General features: G+C 40.3%; 1 protein-coding gene and 1 long non-coding RNA gene across 13 annotated transcripts in view; both read left to right on the forward strand.

The window, feature by feature from the left end:
• Positions 1–13,233, forward strand: part of RNF38 (ring finger protein 38) — an 88,031-nt gene extending 74,798 nt beyond the window's left edge. For 10 of the 11 annotated variants that reach the window (XM_006143763.3, XM_027770038.1, XM_027770037.1 and 7 more), the window contains 3 exons: positions 2,253–2,374; positions 6,064–6,163; positions 10,026–13,233. In XM_006143763.3, the coding sequence (XP_006143825.1) occupies positions 2,253–2,374; positions 6,064–6,163; positions 10,026–10,088 (285 nt within the window). In that variant the 3' untranslated portion in view covers positions 10,089–13,233. Of the gene's footprint in view, positions 1–454; positions 509–2,252; positions 2,375–6,063; positions 6,164–10,025 lie in introns of those variants that run through there. The other variant, XM_027770036.1, reaches the window with a different exon arrangement.
• Positions 13,234–14,245: 1,012 nt separating this feature from the next.
• Positions 14,246–19,365, forward strand: part of LOC102486385 (uncharacterized) — a 14,594-nt gene continuing 9,474 nt past the window's right edge. For both annotated transcript variants that reach the window (XR_333871.2, XR_333870.1), the window contains exons 1-4: positions 14,246–14,380; positions 15,517–15,595; positions 15,821–15,987; positions 17,921–18,011. This is a non-coding gene — a long non-coding RNA (uncharacterized LOC102486385). The remainder of the gene's footprint in view (positions 14,381–15,516; positions 15,596–15,820; positions 15,988–17,920; positions 18,012–19,365) is intronic.

Here is a 19,365-nt window from a genome sequence, read left to right on the forward strand (position 1 = left end):
ACGTGCACTCACCAGACAGAGAGAGACAGAAAGCAAGAAATCACCCCCCAGGGGGGATGGCCATGCCATAATCCCTTGTCCTCCATTCTCCTCTCGGGATCTTGGGCACGCACGCACATGCACCCGGCATGAATTTTAAGCAACCAGGTCTGGGACATGAACTGCAGTCGATTACATGGGAGTCCAGCGACATAGTCATTACACTAACTGCTGGTCCCTAGGCAGCTAATTCTTGACAAGACCAAAAAGAAAGATGTAATGATCAAAGGACAGTTTGTTCAATAAGTGGTGTTGAATAACTGATGTAAAAGAAGGAAATTAGACCCTTATCTTGCACCATACATGAAAATTAACTCAAAATGAATTAAAGACCTAAATATGAGACCCGAAACCGTAAAACTCATGGAAGAAAAGCTTCTTGATAATTGGTCCTGGCAGTGTTTTTTTTTTTCAGATACCATACCAAAAGATTAGGCAACAAAAAGAAATTTAAACAAGTAGGACTACATTAAATTAAAGAGCTTCTGCATGGCAAAAGAGACAGTAACATTGTGGAAAAACAACTTACAGATCAGGAAAAAATATTTTACAAATCATGTATCTGGCAAGACCTGAAGGGGATGCTAAAAATATTTTCAAATCATATATCTGGAAAGCTGAAGAGGATACTAAAGGTAGTAAAGTCAAGGTGAGAAATTAAACACAAAGAAGGTTTGTGAAATTGCCTCCTCCTCCAAAGCCAAACATCAGCCCCAAAATGGGCTCTGCAAAGAAGGGAGACACCCAGAGGAAAAAAGGGAAAGCCTGGCACTGGCAAGAAAGGGAATAACCCTGTAGAAAATGGAGATGCCAGAACAGACCAGCCAGAGAAAGCCGAAAGTGCTGGAGATGCCAAGCAAAGTGTCTGCAGTTATTGATAACTCCTTCTGGTGACTGTACAGTTGAGAATACTATTTTTTAATCGAGTTTTATAAAAATGCAGAATTGTGTAGATTTTTTTTTTAACTGTGAGCAAACAGAATACTACATTATTTTGGATGGTAGGGGTATTTGTCACTAATGGAATGTCTCCAAAGCTGCATTTGATTGGGGGAAACGTCTTTCTCTTCTAGTTTTGAGAAATTTTCTCTCAGCTCTCAAGAGGAATTCCCTGACATTAACACACATAGCTATGTTGGCCTTGCATTGTAGAAAAACTGAAATTTGTTTTTAGTTCTCTTTCTATTCAGATTCAGCATAGAACTAATTGCCTTAAACCGGATACTTGTTGGAACCTGACCACATAAAATTGGTTAACAGTATGTCAGTCAGTCTGGACTTTGAAATGGTATACCTCAAAAGAGCAGTAGTTCCTTTTCTATATTGTGGCTCTTTAGACTTATAATTTTGCCATTTTCATTTCCTAAAAGTCAGGGTGGGCTTGTGAGAAGTTGTTAAACAGCATGCTAAATGTAATGTCAACCCTTGTGCTCTAAACTTTTCCTGTTCACAGCATCAAATGAAGATTTCATGGACTGTATAGTGGATTTCTGGAAATATTCTTGGTTGTTACAGTTGGAGTGTGTAACTAGTGTGTCAGGGTGCTGCTGAATATCCTATAGTTCCTATCCTATTCCTATGTCACTAAATATTCTTGGTTGTTACAGTTGGAGTGTGTAACTAGTGTGTCAGGGTGCTGCTGAATATCCTATAGTTCCTATCCCCCATAACAAAGAATTATCCAGGGACCAGCAGGTGGCGTAATGGTTATGTCACTGGACTCCCACGGAATCGGCCACGGTTCACTGGGCACATGTGTGTGTGTTGTCAAAATCCAAAGAGATTGGAGGAGAAAGGATTGCAGTATGACCATCCCCCAGGGGATGATTTTTCTCTTTCTGTCTGTCTGTATCTGTGTCTTTGGCGAGTGCAGGTACTCTATAACAAAAATCTCTCAAAAAGCAAAGAAAATTATCCAGCCCAAAATGCTGAGATTGATAACCTGTGTTCTATAGATACACATAGTTTGCCAACAAAAGAATACCATTTTTTGGTTTTGTTTCACAATAATCCAGGGGCTAGGGAAGATAGTAATATATAAAATAAGACTGTATTATCCATGAATCATTGACCATGAGTAATGGGTATATGGGAGGGTTCATTATACTATCTATTTTTGTGTATATACTTTTTTTTTTATGTTTCAGAAGTATTCTAATAAAAAAAGAAAGATGAAAATATGTATGTTTTCTTTTTTTTTCCTCCGTCTATAGGCCCTGTTAAACCTGGCAGAGCGACTAGGAGAGGCTAAGCCTCGAGGATTGACTAAAGCAGATATCGAACAACTTCCTTCTTACCGGTTCAATCCTAACAACCACCAGTCAGAACAGACTTTGTAAGTATATTTTCTATATCACTCTATTAAATTCCCTTTTCTGCCTTTATGAAATAAAAGCTTAAGAGTCAAAGGTAACTTCGAGTTTTCTCTATTTTACTCCAGAATTATGCTGTCCACTAGTCCAAATATTTAAATTTTTGTTTTGTTTTGGAGAGGTTTTTGCCATATGGCACATGTGCTAACCAGAAAGAGAGAAAGTGAGAAATCATCCCCCTGGGGGCATGGCCATGCAGCAGTCTCTTCTCCATTCTCGTCTTGGGATCTTGGGCATGCACACACACGTGCCCAGTGTGAGTTTAAACCACCAGCTCCAGGACTTCAACCGTGGTCAACTACATGGGAGTCCAATGACAGCCATTACGCAAACTGCTGGTCCCCCAAATATTTAATTTTATTAAACAAAATCAAATTTCTTAGTCACACTAGCTAATGACTGCCATGTAAGGAGGTTTGGGTGCAGAACATTTCTGTTATCTGAGAAAGTTATATCCAACAGCTATCTTTTATGGTTTCTAATTCAAATTTTAGAATATTTTAACAAGATCAAAAAGTCTCATACATAGAAAGTTTAGGGTTTTTACCTGAAAATTCTTCATAGAGTTGTACTACTATTACCACAGTCAAATTAAGACCTTTTTTCTCACCCTACCAAGAAGCTCTTTGCCTATTAGCAGCTGCTTTCCATATCCTCCTATTCTCTCCACCCTGGTGCCTCCCTACAACCCCAGTCTACTTTGTGTCTATAGATGTCACATAAATGGGATCATATAGTCTTTTTCTATCTGACATCTTTCACTAAGATTAACTTTTTCAAGGTTCATCTATGTGACTTCAGTTGATAAGTCATCCTGCTATGTGGATACAACACATTATTTATCCTTTCATCAATTGATGGACATTTGGGTTATTTCCACTTTTTGGCTATTATGAATAATGCTACTGTGAACATTTGTATATAGCTGTTTTTGTAAATGTATGTTTTCATTTCTGTTGGGTACATACCTAGAAATGAACTGCAGGGTCATATGGTTGACTGTGTTTAACTTTTTCAAAGTGGCTACAACATTTTATATTCCCATCAGCAGTATACAAAGGTTTCAATTTCTCCTTATCTTTGTCAGTACTTATTAACATCTGTCTTTATTAAAGCCATTCTAATGGGTGTGAAGTGTTATTCACTGAGGTTTTGATTTTTATTTTCCTATTGCTAAAGATGTTGAGCATCTTTCTGTGTGCTTTATTGGCTGTTTGTGTATCTTCCTTCTAAAAAAATAAAATACAGAAAACACCCCTCTTAGAGGCTGGTCACACTGCAGTCTCTCTCTCTCTTTTAAGAATAATTTGTTTTATTTTATTTATTCATTCAGTCATTTTCATTTGATCAGACACACAGAAAGGCAAGTGAGAAAGCAAGCACCAGTTTCAAGACTCAAACTGTGGTCGGCCATGTGGGAGTGTCCAATGCCTTAATAGCCACGCCACCTGCTGATCTGTACACTGCAGTCTCTTTTCCTCCATCTCCCTCTCTCTCCTTTGAGGATTATCGGCATGCACACACACATGCCCAGCATGTTTTTCAAGCTACCAGGTCCAAGACTTGAATGGTGCAGTTGGCCATGTGGGATCTAGCCACCTTAATCACCAGGCCATGGCTAGCCTCATTTGTGTATCTTTTCTAAGGACATGTCTATTCAGATCCTTTATTTTTAAATTGGATTATCTTTTTGTTGTATTGTAGAAGTTCTGTATATCTTATATTGTAGACACAGGTCCCATATCAGATCAATTATTTTCAAAAATTTCTACCATTCTGTGGGTTGTCATCTTGTTTTTTGATGGTGTCCTTTGAAGGAAAGTTTTTTAAATTTGTTGAACTTTTGATTTCTCTTTTTTTTTTTTTCCTCTTTCATGTGCTTTTGATGTCATATCTAAGATACCTTTTCTTAAAAGAAGTTTTGGCCTTAAGGCCCATATGCTTGCCAGAAAAAGAGAGACAGAGACCATGAGAGGGAAAATGAGAAATCACCCCCTAAGGGTGTTAGGCACACCACAGTCCCTTCTCTGTTCTCCTGGGATCTTAGGTATGCATGCAGTGTGCCTGGCATGATTTTCAAGCCAGTGGGTCTAGGACTTGAACCATAGTCAGCCATGTGGGAGTCCAGTGACAACTGTCACATTATCTGCTGACCCCTGTATCTGAGATACATTTTTCTAATCCAAGGTCACAAAGATTTACCATATTTTCTTCCAAGAATTTAATAGTTTACATTTAGGCTTTTGGTCGGGGGGGGGGTAAATGTATGATGTGAGATCAGGTATCACCTTCATTTTTTGCATGTGGTTAGCCAATTGTTTAATCACCATTGTTAAAAAATATAATGTAAAAAATATATATATATATAATGTAGGGGCCAGCAGATGGAATAATGTTTATGCCACTGGACTCCCAAGTAATCTACCATAGTTCCAGTTCCAGACCCAGGTGCTTAAAACCCATTTCAGGTGGAGCCAGCAGGTGGCGTGGTGGTTAAGGGCACTGGATGCACACACGCCCAACCATGGTTCAAGTCCTGGACCTGGCGACTTCCTGTCTCACTTTCCCTTTCTCTCTCTCTGCTCAAATTAAAAAATATAATAACAACAAATAGAAATAAATAAATAAATCTTTTTAAAAAATCAACACGAGCCATGTGTGCGTGCATGCCCAAGATCTTAAGAGGAGAATGGAGAAGGGATTGCAATGTGGCCATCCCCCTGGGGGGGTGATTTCTCACTTTCTATCTGTCTTTACCCCACCCTACCCCCGTGAGCACATGTACCCTATAGCAAAAATCTCTCTTAAAAAAAATTAAAAATAAAAAATATATAATTTAGAACACATGTGCTCACTAAGGAGAGAGAGGAAAAAAGAAAGAGAAGGAGGGACCAGCAGGTGGTATGGTTGCAGTGCTAGACTCCCACGTGACTGACTGCAGTTTGAGTCCCATACCTGGTGGCTTGCTTTCTCGCTTTCCTTTTCTCTGTCTCTGTCTCTTTCTGGTCAAATTTAAGAAATAGTAATAACAAATAAAATTAAACAAATTGTTTTTTAAAAAAGAAAAAAGGTGAGTGAGTGGGACAGTCTTGCCACAATCCCTTCTCCATTCACCTCTTAGGATTTTGGACATGTATGCACATGTACCTGGCATGCCTTTTTTTAAAAAAAAATATAGTATCTTCAGTATTAAGATTGGCTTAGATATTAGCCAGAAATTTTCTTGATAATTTGTCAGTAAGGTAAAGCACCTTTGGAAAAATTAAAAACAAGAGTCTCACCATGTCACAATCCTCCCTTAGCCTTCTAACTGGGACTATAGACATATATTTCCTCTCAGCTTTTTTTTTAGCAGAGATGGCTTACAGGTGCATGACATTGTGCATGGTCTTTAGTTTGGACCAGGAATTGAACCACACTTCCCATGTGGTCCCAGACCATGAGCACAACATCTTAGCACATGTCACCACAACTGGGCTTGAAGCACTTTTACTAAATGCCTTACCATCATAATTTTTTTAGGGTATTGGTGGATAATTTTATCTAAAAACTCAAGTGGCATTGTGATAACAATAAGTAGTTTAGTTCAGTAGTCATAACAAAATAGGAAACCACCTGGTTTTATGGTTAAATGATCTTTTTGTTTTTTCAGGTGTGTAGTATGCATGTGTGATTTTGAGTCAAGGCAGCTACTTAGAGTCTTACCCTGTAACCACGAGTTCCATGCCAAGTGTGTTGACAAATGGCTTAAGGTAAAGTGGATGGCATCTATAAAGGAAATAACACTGAATTTTCTATTTTATTGACCATAGGTTGATTAGAATAAGTCTGATTTAATGGAGGGTGGGAAAGGACACAAAATTGAAACAGGTTTCAGAGTGTGAGCTATGCCAAGAAGAGGAAAGGCCAGTAAAAATGAATTTATCAGCATGAGAGCAATTACACAAAAGCCGAAAATAGGTTGTTAGTCCTTGACAATCAGTGTTCTGATTGCTATATAGGGGAAAGGCCTGAATTTAGGCCAGTTTCCACTAAGAGTTTAGAAGGATACCTCCCTGGACCTCCTGTGTCAAGAAGTTTGTGTGGGAATAAACATCTAGTATTTTGTTTAATTCTGATCATTTTCTCCTTTGTATCTACAATATATATTTTTTAAGCCCAAAGGACATAAATGTATAGCAGTGGATAAACTAGGGTAAAGTTTCTGTAGGATTTATTTTTTCCTATTTTTCGCTTTTCTTATTCTTCATACTTTTTTTTTTTTTTTTTTTTTTGGTATGGGGCACACATGCTCACCAGAGAGATGGGGTTGAGGGGGAGAGAAAGTGAGAAAGCACTTTCGAAGGGGATGACCACACCATAATCCCTTCTCCTCCATTCTTTTGGGAATTTGGGCACATATGGCCCACCCTTTTTACTTTTCTTTAAAGTTATTTATTTAATTGTATTTATTATTATTTTCTAATTTGCTATAGGGCACATGTGCTCACCAGGGAGAGAAGGAAAGTAAGAAAGCAAGCCCAGTTAGGTCTGGGACTTGAACCATAGGGGGCCATGTGGGAGTCCAGTGTCCTAACTACCTCACCATCTGCTGGCCCACACCCTTCATATTTTTATAGTCTTAAATTATAATAGAATAAAAATGTGAGGCAGTAAAATAGTTGGCTTTATGTCATGGTTTTCTTATTTCTTTAACTGCATTCTGTTTTGTAAAATGCTTCTGGTTTGGTGAGGAAGATTGATTTCATAGTTTAGCGAGGAAAATAGATTTTTTTCAAAAGAGTTAAAATGTCAGGAGAGTCTTCAAAGAGTTATGGAAAGTGCATATTTTTCAAAGATATGTATGGGATTTATTACACTAAAGTTAGCTTGTAATTCCATTTTCTTTTTCATTTTTAAGAATTATTTTAACTTTTCATTTTTTTGGAGAGGTTTTTGCTATAGGGGCATGTGCTCACCAGAAAGACAGAGGCAGAGAGATAGAAAGCAAGAAATCACTCCCCAGGGGAGATGGCCACATTGCAATCCCTTTTCCTCCATTCTCCTCTCAGGATCTTGGGCACACATGCACACATGCCCAGCCCAAGTTTAAGCCACAGGGTCCGTGACTCAAACCATAGTCGACTACATGGGAGTCCAGTGACGTAGCCATTACACCATCTGCTGGTCCCATTTATTTGTTTTTTTAATTTTACCGGAGAGGGACAGAGTGAAAGAGAGGAGGGAAAAGAGAGAAAGCAGGCCACCAGATCCAGGACTCAAACTGTGATCAGGCATGTGAGAGTCGAGTGCCCTTAATCACTATGCCATCTGCTGGCCCTTATTTTTCTTTCTTTCTTTCTTTCTTTTTTTTTTTTTTTTTTTTTTTTTTTTTTTGAGAGAGAGATTTTTGCAGTAGGACTATAGGATGCATGCACTCACCAGAGAGAGACAGAGAAACAGAAAGTGGAAAATCACCCCCCAGTGGGGACAGCCACACCTCATTCCTTCTCCCCCAGTCTCTCAGGATTTTGGGCACACGTGCACATGTACCAGTGTGAGTTTTAAGCTGCTAGGGGTGGGATTTGAAACACTGTCAACTATGTAGGAGTCCAGTGATGTAAGTATTGTACCATCTGCTGGTCCCAGTTTTTTGGTGGTTTTTTTTTTTTTTTTTTTTTTTTTTCCTTATTTTCTTTTTTAAGCAACTACTGGATCCTGGTTTCAAACCACAGTTGACTACATGGGAGTCCAGCAACATAACCATTATACCATCTGCTAGTTCCCAGTACTATCATTTTTTATGAACTTCTTGAAGTTTTATTGTAGAATCAGTTCTCTGAGTGAGTACAGGGTACCCACCTTAGCCCAAACCAAATCCTGAAGATAAGAGTCTCAGTTTTAGAAAAAAGCATTATATGTTCAAAGCCCTGATGTGGAAGTAGGGGAACAATAAGCAAAACACAAGTTTCATGTGGCCATAGATGGAATATGAGGAAGAGTGGCAAGAGAAGGTATTTAGAGATACAACCAGTGACATCTTACTATGAAGTCATAATGAAGTGTGAAAGAGTTTGGACTTGATCCTGAAAACAATGGAGAAAGATATGACTTGTTTTAGATGGGGCCAGCAGGTGGCATGGTGGTTAAAGGCTCTGGACTCCACATGGCCAGCTACATTTCAAGTCCCAGATCTGGTGACTTGCTTTCTCACTTTCCCTCTCTTGCTCTGTCTCCCTCTCTCTGGTCAAATTTAAAAAATAATAAATAGAGTTAAATAGTTCTTTTTAAAAAATATTTATTTATTTAATTCCATTTGTTGTTGTTATTATTTTAATTTGACCAGAGCGAGACAGAGAGAGAAGGAGAAAGCGAGAAAGCAAGCCACCAGGGCCAGGACTTGAACCGCAGTCGGCCATGTGGGAATCCAGCACCTTCAACCACCAAGTCACCTTCCAGCCCCAATAAAATAATACTTTATTAAAAAAAAATTGATGTTAGAAAGATCACTGGGGGCTAATAGATAGCATGGTGGTTAAGACACTGGATTCCCACGTGGCCAACCATAGAGTCCTGTACTAGCGACTTGAAAATCAGGGCAAATAAATATTGTGGGAGGGGGAGGATCATTGGCCATTGTTTGGAGAATGAAATATAAAAATTAATTTCTGAAAGACTAGGAGATAGAACACAGACAGGTTGAGCTAGACTGAGTATGGGTTGTGGCAGTTGAATGAAAAGAAGGACTGATTTGAAAGCCAACAGAGTGTATAGAAAAAGATAGTATTAGATAAATAATGGGTTGTAAAAAGAGAGCAGGTGATGCTTATGTTTTTAACTCTAGCAAGTTGGCAAGTGGTGGTACCATTTGTTGAGACAGAATATCAAGTTTAGGAGCCCAGGAAGGGGTGAGTATGTAGAGCCATGAAGCTAGATGGACTCACCAGTTTATAGTCAGACTTTCCTACTACCATTAAATGGTTTTTTTGTGTTTTTTTTTTTTTTATTGTTCATTTGTTTCTTTTTTTGTTTGTTTTGTTTTTGCTGTAGGGCACTTGCGCTTGCTAGAGAGAGAAAGTTAGAAATCACTCCCCAGGGATATGGTCATGCCACAGTGCCTTCTCCATTCCCATCTCGGGATTTAGGGGCATGCATACACATGCGCCTGGAGTAATTTTCAAGGCCCTGAGTCCAGGACTTGAACCATGCATCTGACCATTAAATGTTTCATTTTCATATATGGTGTGAGGTCAGAGTTCACCTTCATTCTTCTGCATGTGGCTATCTGGTTGTTCCAGCACCATTTTGTGAATAGTATCTTCAGTATTAAGAGTGACTATTTGATAATAAACAAATTTTCTTAATAGTTTGTCAGTAAGGTGAAACACTTAAAATCTAGGGTTTCACCCTGTCACCTGATTAAAAATAAATCATTCATAAGGTATTACATCTTTCAAGTTTTGGAGGGTTTTTGTTTTGTTTTTAAGACAAATTGTTGCTTTGTGTGTTTTAAAGAGAATAAAGAATGTAAAAACTGTTAGTAGTAAAAGCAGTTCCATTGCTTTGAATGTTTCATTATTTAAGTCACAATTCAAACAACAACTCCCTCTCTCTCTCTTTTTTTTTTTTTTTTAGGCAAACCGTACTTGCCCAATTTGCCGAGCTGATGCTTCAGAAGTGCATCGGGATTCAGAATGACCAACCTAAGAGCACAAATATAGTTTGGGTGTTCCTCATCACATGTATATACGGACTATCCATTGAACTTAATCTGTGTGGCTTCCAGCCCTCCCTTTACCAAAAGGGTCAATGGACCTTTCTTTGCACTGTGTGACTTAATCAACTATAAAAGCTTACAATTAGTCTTCACAATTATGGGATTGTTATACTAACCGTGTGATTGGAACTCCAAAGACTTTCTTTAGCTTAATTTCGTGTGTGCACTAACATTCCCTGGTTTTTGTGTGATCATTCCGAGTGTTGCTGCAAGATTACAGTGGACGTGATCTTTTAGCATGTGCTTTTATAAAAAGTGGTAGCTCCAGATGATATAGCAATCTACCTTATATAGAGCCTTCAGAAACTGTGAGTGGAAATGAATGCAGCGTATGATTGTTGGTGATAAATGTATCTGTGTGAGCGAATGTGTGCAACTACTTGTGTGAGGGCATGGTAGCTAATGTATGTATGAGATCCTATATACCAGCATGTACCAAGAATGTGTGCGTAGTTTTAATTATGCTGCAATGTATAATCTGGTGTGTTATTTAAACAGCACTAGTACTGTACACTGGTTTTTTTCCCTTGTGTTTGCTGTTGCACACTGATTGCTAAGGGTGCATCAATTATAAGCATTGAATACTCCATCTCCTTCCCTCCCAACGAATGGAATGAGAAAAGCCTTCTTCCTTTGCTTCAGGCAGCTGTCACCTTCTTTTCATTGGTGGTCCCAAGTGAGTCACTTAAGGAAAAAAGCGTAACAGATTCTCACTCCATGAACCTGATTTTTTATTCTGTTGTGGAAAAGAAATTTTTAAATCTCCAACTTGCTGTTTCCAAAAAGAAGGTGCAATATCATACATCATCAGTTAGCAATATTAGCATTTCAATCAATGATTTGAATGTTGATACTTTCGTGTTTTTTTCCTTTACATTTCCAGTAAGCTTTTTACGAAAGTACCTGTGACTTTTTTTTTAATGTCTAGATTTGTAGTCTATTCTGAAGATATTTGAGTAATATATTTCTAAGCATACCACTGGTCCCATGAAGTCTCACCTCCTTGACTTCCATCAGAACAAAATCTGTTCACTAACTCAGCTTGAACTTCTATGTGTTCCTTGTTCAAATTTCCATAGGCAACTGACTTGTTTAAGAACGCTGTTTTTCTGTTCCTATGAATCAATCACCTGCCAACCTCCATTTCTGAAAGTTACCTGATTGTTCCTCTCTCAGTAAATGTGCTTCTCATCAAAGCCCTTATTTCAGGATGGATCAAGCACTGTCACAGCTTTTGTTCCTTACACCTGATTTGCCTTGATATTTTATTGCTTTCCTTTTAATTTTTGTTTGAATGAGAAAAGTTTAATACAACAGGTATCCAGATTACTTGCAGTATAAATGAAGATTTGATTTTTGTATAAAAAATAATAATGCTGTCAAACAGGAATTGACCTTCATTTAGTTGACCTGAAATAATACGTAGCGTGTGGTTTTTTCTAAATAGGTCCACTGAGGATAATTCAGATTGGTTAATGTCAGTTCTCCAGCAAAGTTTCTTGTTCTTTTAGTGCATTCATCATTGCCTCTTCCTGCAGCTGGCGGCATTGCTTTATTTGCAGTAGCACAAGCTGCATTTTTCAGTCAGAACCATGGTGATTGGCTGCTAGCCTCACTCAGCTTTCATTGGCTCTGTGTCATTTTTCTGCTCCAACAGTGTTAACGACTTGTTATTGCCATGCTGCTTGCCTTCCCTTGAAATCCCTATAAGCTCATCACAGCCTAGAGTTCAGTAAAGTAAATGCACACAGAAGCACAATTTGCCCTTTTCCAGATACTGTTGCCTCTATCTAGTCATACAAATAAAATTTTGCATACTTTGTTTGCCCCTCGATTTGTCAGTGCATCAGACAAATACATCTAAATAGTGGTAAAATGCACATGCTACTTTTAAGTCATTAGGATAACCCCCACCTATTCCTAATGAATAAAAAGTGTGTCAGAGACCAAAATTATTGGCATAATAGTCAGCTACATACAAATCACGTATAGTTTAATCTTTATTTTTTTAATTAAAAAATCATGTTTAAAATGGCAAAAGCCCATCTTATACATAGACTCTTTTATATTGCTGCAAAAAATTTGTATCTGTACAGATCTAACATAACACTACTACACTCAGTATTCATTTTATTGAAGCATGCAAGTAAAGCACTTTTTCTAATTTATATAGATACCCAACAAGGCACATTGTACTAATGACTAGGAAAAGTAGCTTTTATTTCCCTCCGTCAGACTGAATTCTTGTCCTAATGTCCCTTTCCAGTGTATTTTTGAGAGGCAGTTAGCAATTTAAGAGGCAGCAGGGTCTGTTTGGATAAATCCTGAATTTAATTGTTGCGCTCTTGTGGTTGATCTCTCTTTGGGAATGTCTTTTCATTGCATGGGGCTCTTGGAGATGTGTGCAGATTTGCTTATTAAGTGGTTAGTGTGTATTAAGAGCACATATGCATGTGTTCTGACAAGCTCAGATTAGCCACAGTGAGCAACTTTGTAGCTAGCTAGCAAAAGCGAAAACAGTTGATTCATGCCCAGCATTCATGCCCAGCTGTTGTCACCTTGGGTGGTGCACCAGATAGCAGGCAGATGTTGGTTTGTTACCTTCATCTTTTTCCTCCTATGACAATATTGGCTTTATCATCATAACTCAGCTGTGAGGGTTTTTGTGGGTTTTTGTTTTTTGGTTTTTGTTTGTTTTTTTTTTTTTTTTCCCACATAAATTGTCATCGATGTTTTTTAAATTTCCACTCCCCCTCCTCCAAAAAAGATGAGGTCTCCAGGTATCAAGATCTCATAACAGGATTTTCTGTCTTAAAAAGAAATAATTTTTAGCAGAATCTGGAAAATGTGAAAGCCTATTTAGATTTTATATACTCTGAAATGTGATTTGTTAAGATACTTAAATTTGGACCTCATAATAATTTTGAATGAGATCTACCAACCAACTCAGTTATGAGAATATTTTTCACAGATATCTTTAGGCCTTCATTACTAGAAAGCTGTTTTCCCCCTGTTAGTACATTTGGTTACCTCATTTTGCTGTTTGTTTCAGATTATGAAAGCTTACAGGGGTGTTTTTTGGAATCATTTGCTGAGTTGTTTCCTTAAATCATATTCCATTGTATCAGTTAACATATAGTTTTAAATGTACGTATTATAAATATCTGTAACCAAATCATTTGAAGGCTTGATAAATTTTTAACAAAGTTTGTACATTTTTTATGAAAGTTACTAGTAATGCTTTACTAAGTAGTGCAATGAATTTTTATTTTTAATCCCTGTGCCCAATTTTGGAGTTGAGAGGGTTGTTGGTAATAAATGTATGATGTACACTTAAAGCATTTGTGGTGTTTCATGATACTGTATCAGGGAAGGGGGAGGGTTGTATGGGGTATAAACAATTTAGAAACAAAAATAATCAGTGTGGGAAGCTGCACACCAGCGAGTCTGCCGAGGTTTCTCAGAGAGCAAACAATTACCATGATTGGTTCCCTTCCAAAAACCTGACCTTTGAAACCTTGCTCTGATTGGCCACTAGAATCCCTCAAATTTGCATATCCGGCACCTCATGATTGGTCCAAAAGCAACCAATCATAGCCCACCGTTAACAACCAATCAGGGCCCACCGTTTACAACCAATCACGACCCACCGTTTACAACCAATCACGACCCACCATTTACAACCCACCAGAGTGTATATAACCACGATGCCTGGCCCACAGTAGCCAGGCGACACAGACGACCAAGACGACGACAATGACCAGGAAGACGACAACTGAAGAGCTGAAACACCGCGCAATCTCCAGACGACCCTGAAGATCCCGAAGAGCTGACACTGCATTGTCTCCAGACGACTTGCCCTGAAGAGCTGTAACACTACATCGTCTCCGGACGACCCTGAAGAGCTGTGACACCGCTTCGTCTCCGTGCTGCTCACAGTAGATGACGCGACACTGCATCGTCTCTGTGCTGTACCGTGCTGCCCACAATAAACGGACGACACTGTCGTCTCCGTGCTGTAACACTACGCCGCTTGTCCCAGCTCTCACTCCTTCACTCAGGAAACCTGTTCGGCTGTCCCCCCGGGTCGGGACACCTGGCGCCCGAACAGGGACTGGACAAATCAGCATCGCAATGTATGTATTTCTATCTTTGAAAAGGCCAAGAAAACAAAGTATAGTCCCATGTGGTAAATACACAATAAACAGTAGAGGTAAGTGAGCAGTGGGATTTCTTTCTGTGTATGTTAACCATAGCATAAGGGAAACGAGTACAATAAATAATTGAGTGATGTCCACCTTAGCTGTGTTTAACATCCAACTTATTGTTAACATAAAATGGAAAGGAACCTTTGCTTGTCATTTTCCATCATTCGTACCAGGGGTCTTCAAAAAGTTCATGGTAAGTGCATATTATGAAAAAACTGCATAGGTTTCAAAAAAAGTTTTCCACCAAAATAAATGTGTACGTTAATAACATTTTCCCTTGAACTTTTTGAAATCTTCCTTTTATTTGAAAAAGGAAGAAAATAAAACAATCTTATACATGTCCTGTGTTGAGAAGGTGCTATCCCCTGACTGGCTCCAGGACTCAGCTGACAGGATTCAGAAAAGTGACCAAGTGCTGATTATTTCTCTCATTTTTGCAACATACTCAGAAGAGTCAGCCTTTTGAGTGTCTCCAGAAGCCCCAAATTAGTTTTCTCCTGGTAAAGGCATTTATTGCTCAGTAGATACTCATACACTCTGCAGTGTGGCCTCTCCATCTAGGATCACTTAAGAGCCAGCTCTTGGGACCAGCAGATGGCATAATGGTTTCAGGTCCCAGACTGGGAGGCTTAAAACACTGGGGCATATGTGCAGGCATGCCCAAAATCCTGAGAGGAGAATGGAGGAGATGGGATTGAGGCTTGGCCGTCTAGGGGGTGATTTCTCTCTCTCTCTCTCTCTCCCTCCTTCCCTCCCTCCCTCTCTCCCTCTCTCTCTCTCTCTCTCTCTGGCAGGTGCACTCAGCCAATAGCAAAAAAAAAAAAGTTAAAAAGCCAGCTCTTTTTTTCTGACATGGTGATAGCAGTTTTGAGTCCTGAGTTACTACATGGAAGAGAGAGCTGTCCCAAGAAAGCCACTGGACCCTCAGCAGGCATTTTTGTGAGCAAGAAATAAAGGTATTTAAATAAGATGTGAAATGTAATCCTGGAAATATTTCAGGATTTTTCATTGGTACATCTGTTATGGTGATCAGTGATTTTTACTATGGTTATAATTATTCTGGGGTGCCATGAACCATCCCCATATAAGATGATTAACTTAAATGTGCATACTCTGACCCCCAACTCTCTTCTCTCCTCAGGCTTCCCTGTTCCCTGAGACATGAAGTACTGAAATTAGGCCGATTAACCCTACAATGGCTTCTAAATGTTCAAATGAAAGTAAGAGCCACACATCTTTCACTTTAAATCAGAAGCTAGAAATAATTAAACTTAGTACTGAAGGAATATTGAAAGCTGAGATTGGCCCAAAGCCAGCCAGTTAGCCATGTTGTGGAATGCAAAGGAAAGGTTCTTAAAGGAAATTAAAAGTGCTACTCAAATGAACACATGAATGGTTTAAAAAAAAAATCAAGCCTTATTGCTGACGTGGAAAACATGTTACAGGTCTGGATAGAAGATGAAGACAGCCACCACATTCCCTGAAACCAAAACCAGATCCAGAGCAAGGCCCTACCCTTCTTTAATTCTGTGAAGATGAAGTTTGAAGCTAACAGAGATGGGGGTTCATGAGGCTTACCAGCAAGAGGCCAACTACATAGTAAAAGTGCAAGGTGAGAGAGTAAGTGTTGATATAGGGAGAAGCTGCAACAAGTTACTAACAACAGGGTGGCTACACTGAACAGATTTTCAAGGTAGACAAAATTAGCACAAGCACACACTCATGTTCTCAAGCCTGTGATGTGAAATGTTCGATTGGCCATGTAGGATCTAGTTGCCTTAACCACCATGCCACCTTAACCACCATACCACCTGCTGGCCCAGCATCTGTTAGTCTGATCTTTTCCAGTTAAAAAATATCAGAACAATACTTGCCATGTATATTACAGTATATTGCCATGGTACTAAGTATGTATGCATGACATGTACACCTGGGGGCACTGTTGTACAAAACCAAGTTCCTTTAAATGCACTGGTCAGGATGAATGTGGTTATAAATGCCAAAAATGTGCTTTAATGTACAAAAAGGATACATTAGAAATATGTCCACTGGAATAGCACAGAATCACTACAGCTCAGAGACTCCTTCCTTCCTGAGCAATGCTATGTTTGTTTCCCACAGAATAGGGCTTCTAAAAGTTTAAGTGATTTTTGAATGTTTAGTTCACAACTGTTTACTCTAATTCTTTCTCCTTCCTTCCTTTCTCCCTTCCTTTCTCTCTTTTTTGTTGTTTATTCTAAAATGCAACTTTGTTTAACTTTAGAGTCCCTCCTGCTTAGGAACTCAGCTCCATTGCTCTTTCCACGCATACAGTAGGTACAGTGAGATAAAGATGGCTGTGTCCACCGAGACCTGCCCCTGCCAGTCAGAGGCTACCTACATGTCAAGGCTAATGAAGGATTTCCTATCTACCCTGCTGGACTTCTCTGTAGAGATGACACTAACTGTTTTCCTCATTTCTTCCAGCTGTATCCCTTTGACTTCCATGCTACTCTTCTCACTCTGTCCTCCTTACCACTCTGAGTTTCTTCTCTCTCTCTCGTCTGGGTTTTTTCCTTTGGCCTACTCCTTTAACATGCTCCCCACCCTCTGTTTTCCCCTTCTGCAGACTTCCCTGGAGTAACTGCATCCTCTCCTGCTCATCCAGCTACTAGCAGTTAGGACTGAGGGGTTCACATCTCCCGTCCCAACCTCCCCTTGGAGCTTCTGCCTTGTGCTTCCTGCTAGACAGCTCTGAATCTCCGCTCCTGAATTCCCTGTAGCTATTCAGACTCAGTGTAGCCAAATATGAACTCATTGAAATCCCCCAAACTATTTTCTTCTCTCCTGTACTTTAGTTCCACTGTGGCCTACTATCCACCCAGCCAGAAACAAGGAAGTCCTCCTTAACGCAGTCCTCCTCCTCTCTACCTAGTGAATTGTCCTGAGTTTGTTCCTTTCCTCCACAGCCTAGTTCAGGTCTCATCATCTGTCTTTGTGTGATCTCACTTCCATCTTTATACCTCCATGTTCAAACCTCTATGCCACCTCCAAAAGGAGTCACTAAAATACAAATACTATGGCACCTTTACCACCCCTCCCACCCAAAGCCCCAAACCCTCCAATGGCTCTCCACTCACTTTAAGACAAAGTCTGACTACTGATACGCCCTTCCCCAACAAAAGCCTTTTTTTTTGTTTGTTTGTTTTTTTGAGGGAGGTTTTTGCTATAGGGCATGTGTGCTTGCCAGAGAGACAGAAAGCAAGAAATCAGCCCCGAGGGGGCACTGCAATCTCCTCTCGGGATCTTGGGCACGTGTGCACATGCGCCTGGTGTGAGTTTAAGCTGTCAGGTGCGGCACTCAAACCGCGGTCAACTATGTGGGAGTCAAGCAACAAAGCCATTATGCTAACTGGTGGTCCCAACAAGAGCCTCTTTAACCACCTGTTTATGCCTCCAGCCTTGGCTCTCAAGACTCCTCTTCCTGACATTTTATGTTAGCATTGCCTGCTGCTTTCAGTCCTCCCAGACACTGTTCTTTTTCTTCTGCATTCTTCCCCCTGCAGACCCTTTTGCTCAGAAGGCCTTTTCCTTCCCTCCCTCCTCTCCTGACTGAAGTCCAGTGTCAGCTCTTCCAGGAAACCTCTCCTGAACATGGTAAGCTTGTGCACAAGATAGCGCCCTCTGCTGCTGTGAGAGCCTTGGCACATGTGGTTTCCCTTCCCCAGGTGTAATCACTTGTGCTTGTGTGTTTCATATCTTGTGTTGCACTGTCTCATGCATGCCTTTTACCCCTGAGACCTAGCCCATGGGAGGGCTGAATTGACCCTTCTTGAATGAAGGAGTGGAGAACTCCCAGGCCTGGATGGTTAGATAACTGATTAGGTCAGTCACCGCAGGAGTGAATCGTGGAGGAGGGTCAGGTTTCTGAAAAAGTTCAGGAGAGGAGAGTATATATGAATTAAAGAAGGTCAGGTTTCTGAAAAAGTTCAGGAGAGGAGAGTATATATGAATTAAAGAACCTGGGCTTTGACCCCGGGGGGGGGGGGGTGTCTCAGACACAGACAAAGGCAGAAGTCTAGTGAGCAATGCAGTTGAGAAGGTCTAGAGCTCCCGAGAGAAGCTGAGTCATCATCAGGCATCAAGAACATTTCTTTGAGAACCAGCAGTTAGCGTAATGGCTATGTGGCTGCACTCCCATGTAGTTGACCGTGGTTCAAGTCCCAGACCTGGTGGCTTAAACTCAGGCTGGGCGCATGTGCGTGCGTGCCCAATATCCCAAGAGGAGAAAGGAGAAGAAGGGATTGCAGCATGGCCATGCCCCCTGGGGGGTGATATCGCACTTTCTGTCTCTGGGGAGCGCAAGCGCCCTATAGCAAAAACCTCTCAAAAAAAAAAAAAGTTTCATTGTGGCACTTCCAACAAGGCTGACTTCAGGAGGCCTCAGGCAGAAGTCTCCTTTTAAGGAGAGAACCCTCTAACTCCTTTCCCTTCATTCCAACTTCCAGGGTAAAAACCTTCAGAAAGGCTTAGTATTAAAACCACATAGGAGGGACCAGCAGATGGCATAATGGTTATGTCGTTGTTCTTTCATGTACTCAACTGTAGTCAAGTCCCAGTCCTAGTGGCTTGAAACTCACACTGGGAGGGGCTGGCAGGTGGTGTGGTGGTTAAAGGCACTGGACTCCCACATGGCTGACCATGGCTCAAGTAATGGACCTGACGACTTGCTTTCTTACCCCCCACACACATTCTCTCCCTTTTTGGTCAAATTGGATGAATGAATAAGGTTAAATAAAAAATAAAAATAGTAATTCTTTAGGGGGGTGGGGGCAGGGAACCAGCAGTTAGTGTAGTGGCTATGTCGTTGGACTCCCATGTAGTTGACCGCGGTTCCTATCCCAGACCCGGTGGCTTAAAACTCACGCCAGGTGCGTGTGCGTGCATGCCCAAGATCCCAAGAAGAGAATGGAGGAGAAGGGACTGCGGCGTGGCCATCCCCCCTGGGGGG

The sequence above is a fragment of the Tupaia chinensis genome, unplaced genomic scaffold (genome assembly GCF_000334495.1).
Source record: "Tupaia chinensis unplaced genomic scaffold, TupChi_1.0 Scaffold000104_1, whole genome shotgun sequence".
In the NCBI taxonomy this organism is placed as follows: Eukaryota; Metazoa; Chordata; class Mammalia; order Scandentia; family Tupaiidae; genus Tupaia; species Tupaia belangeri.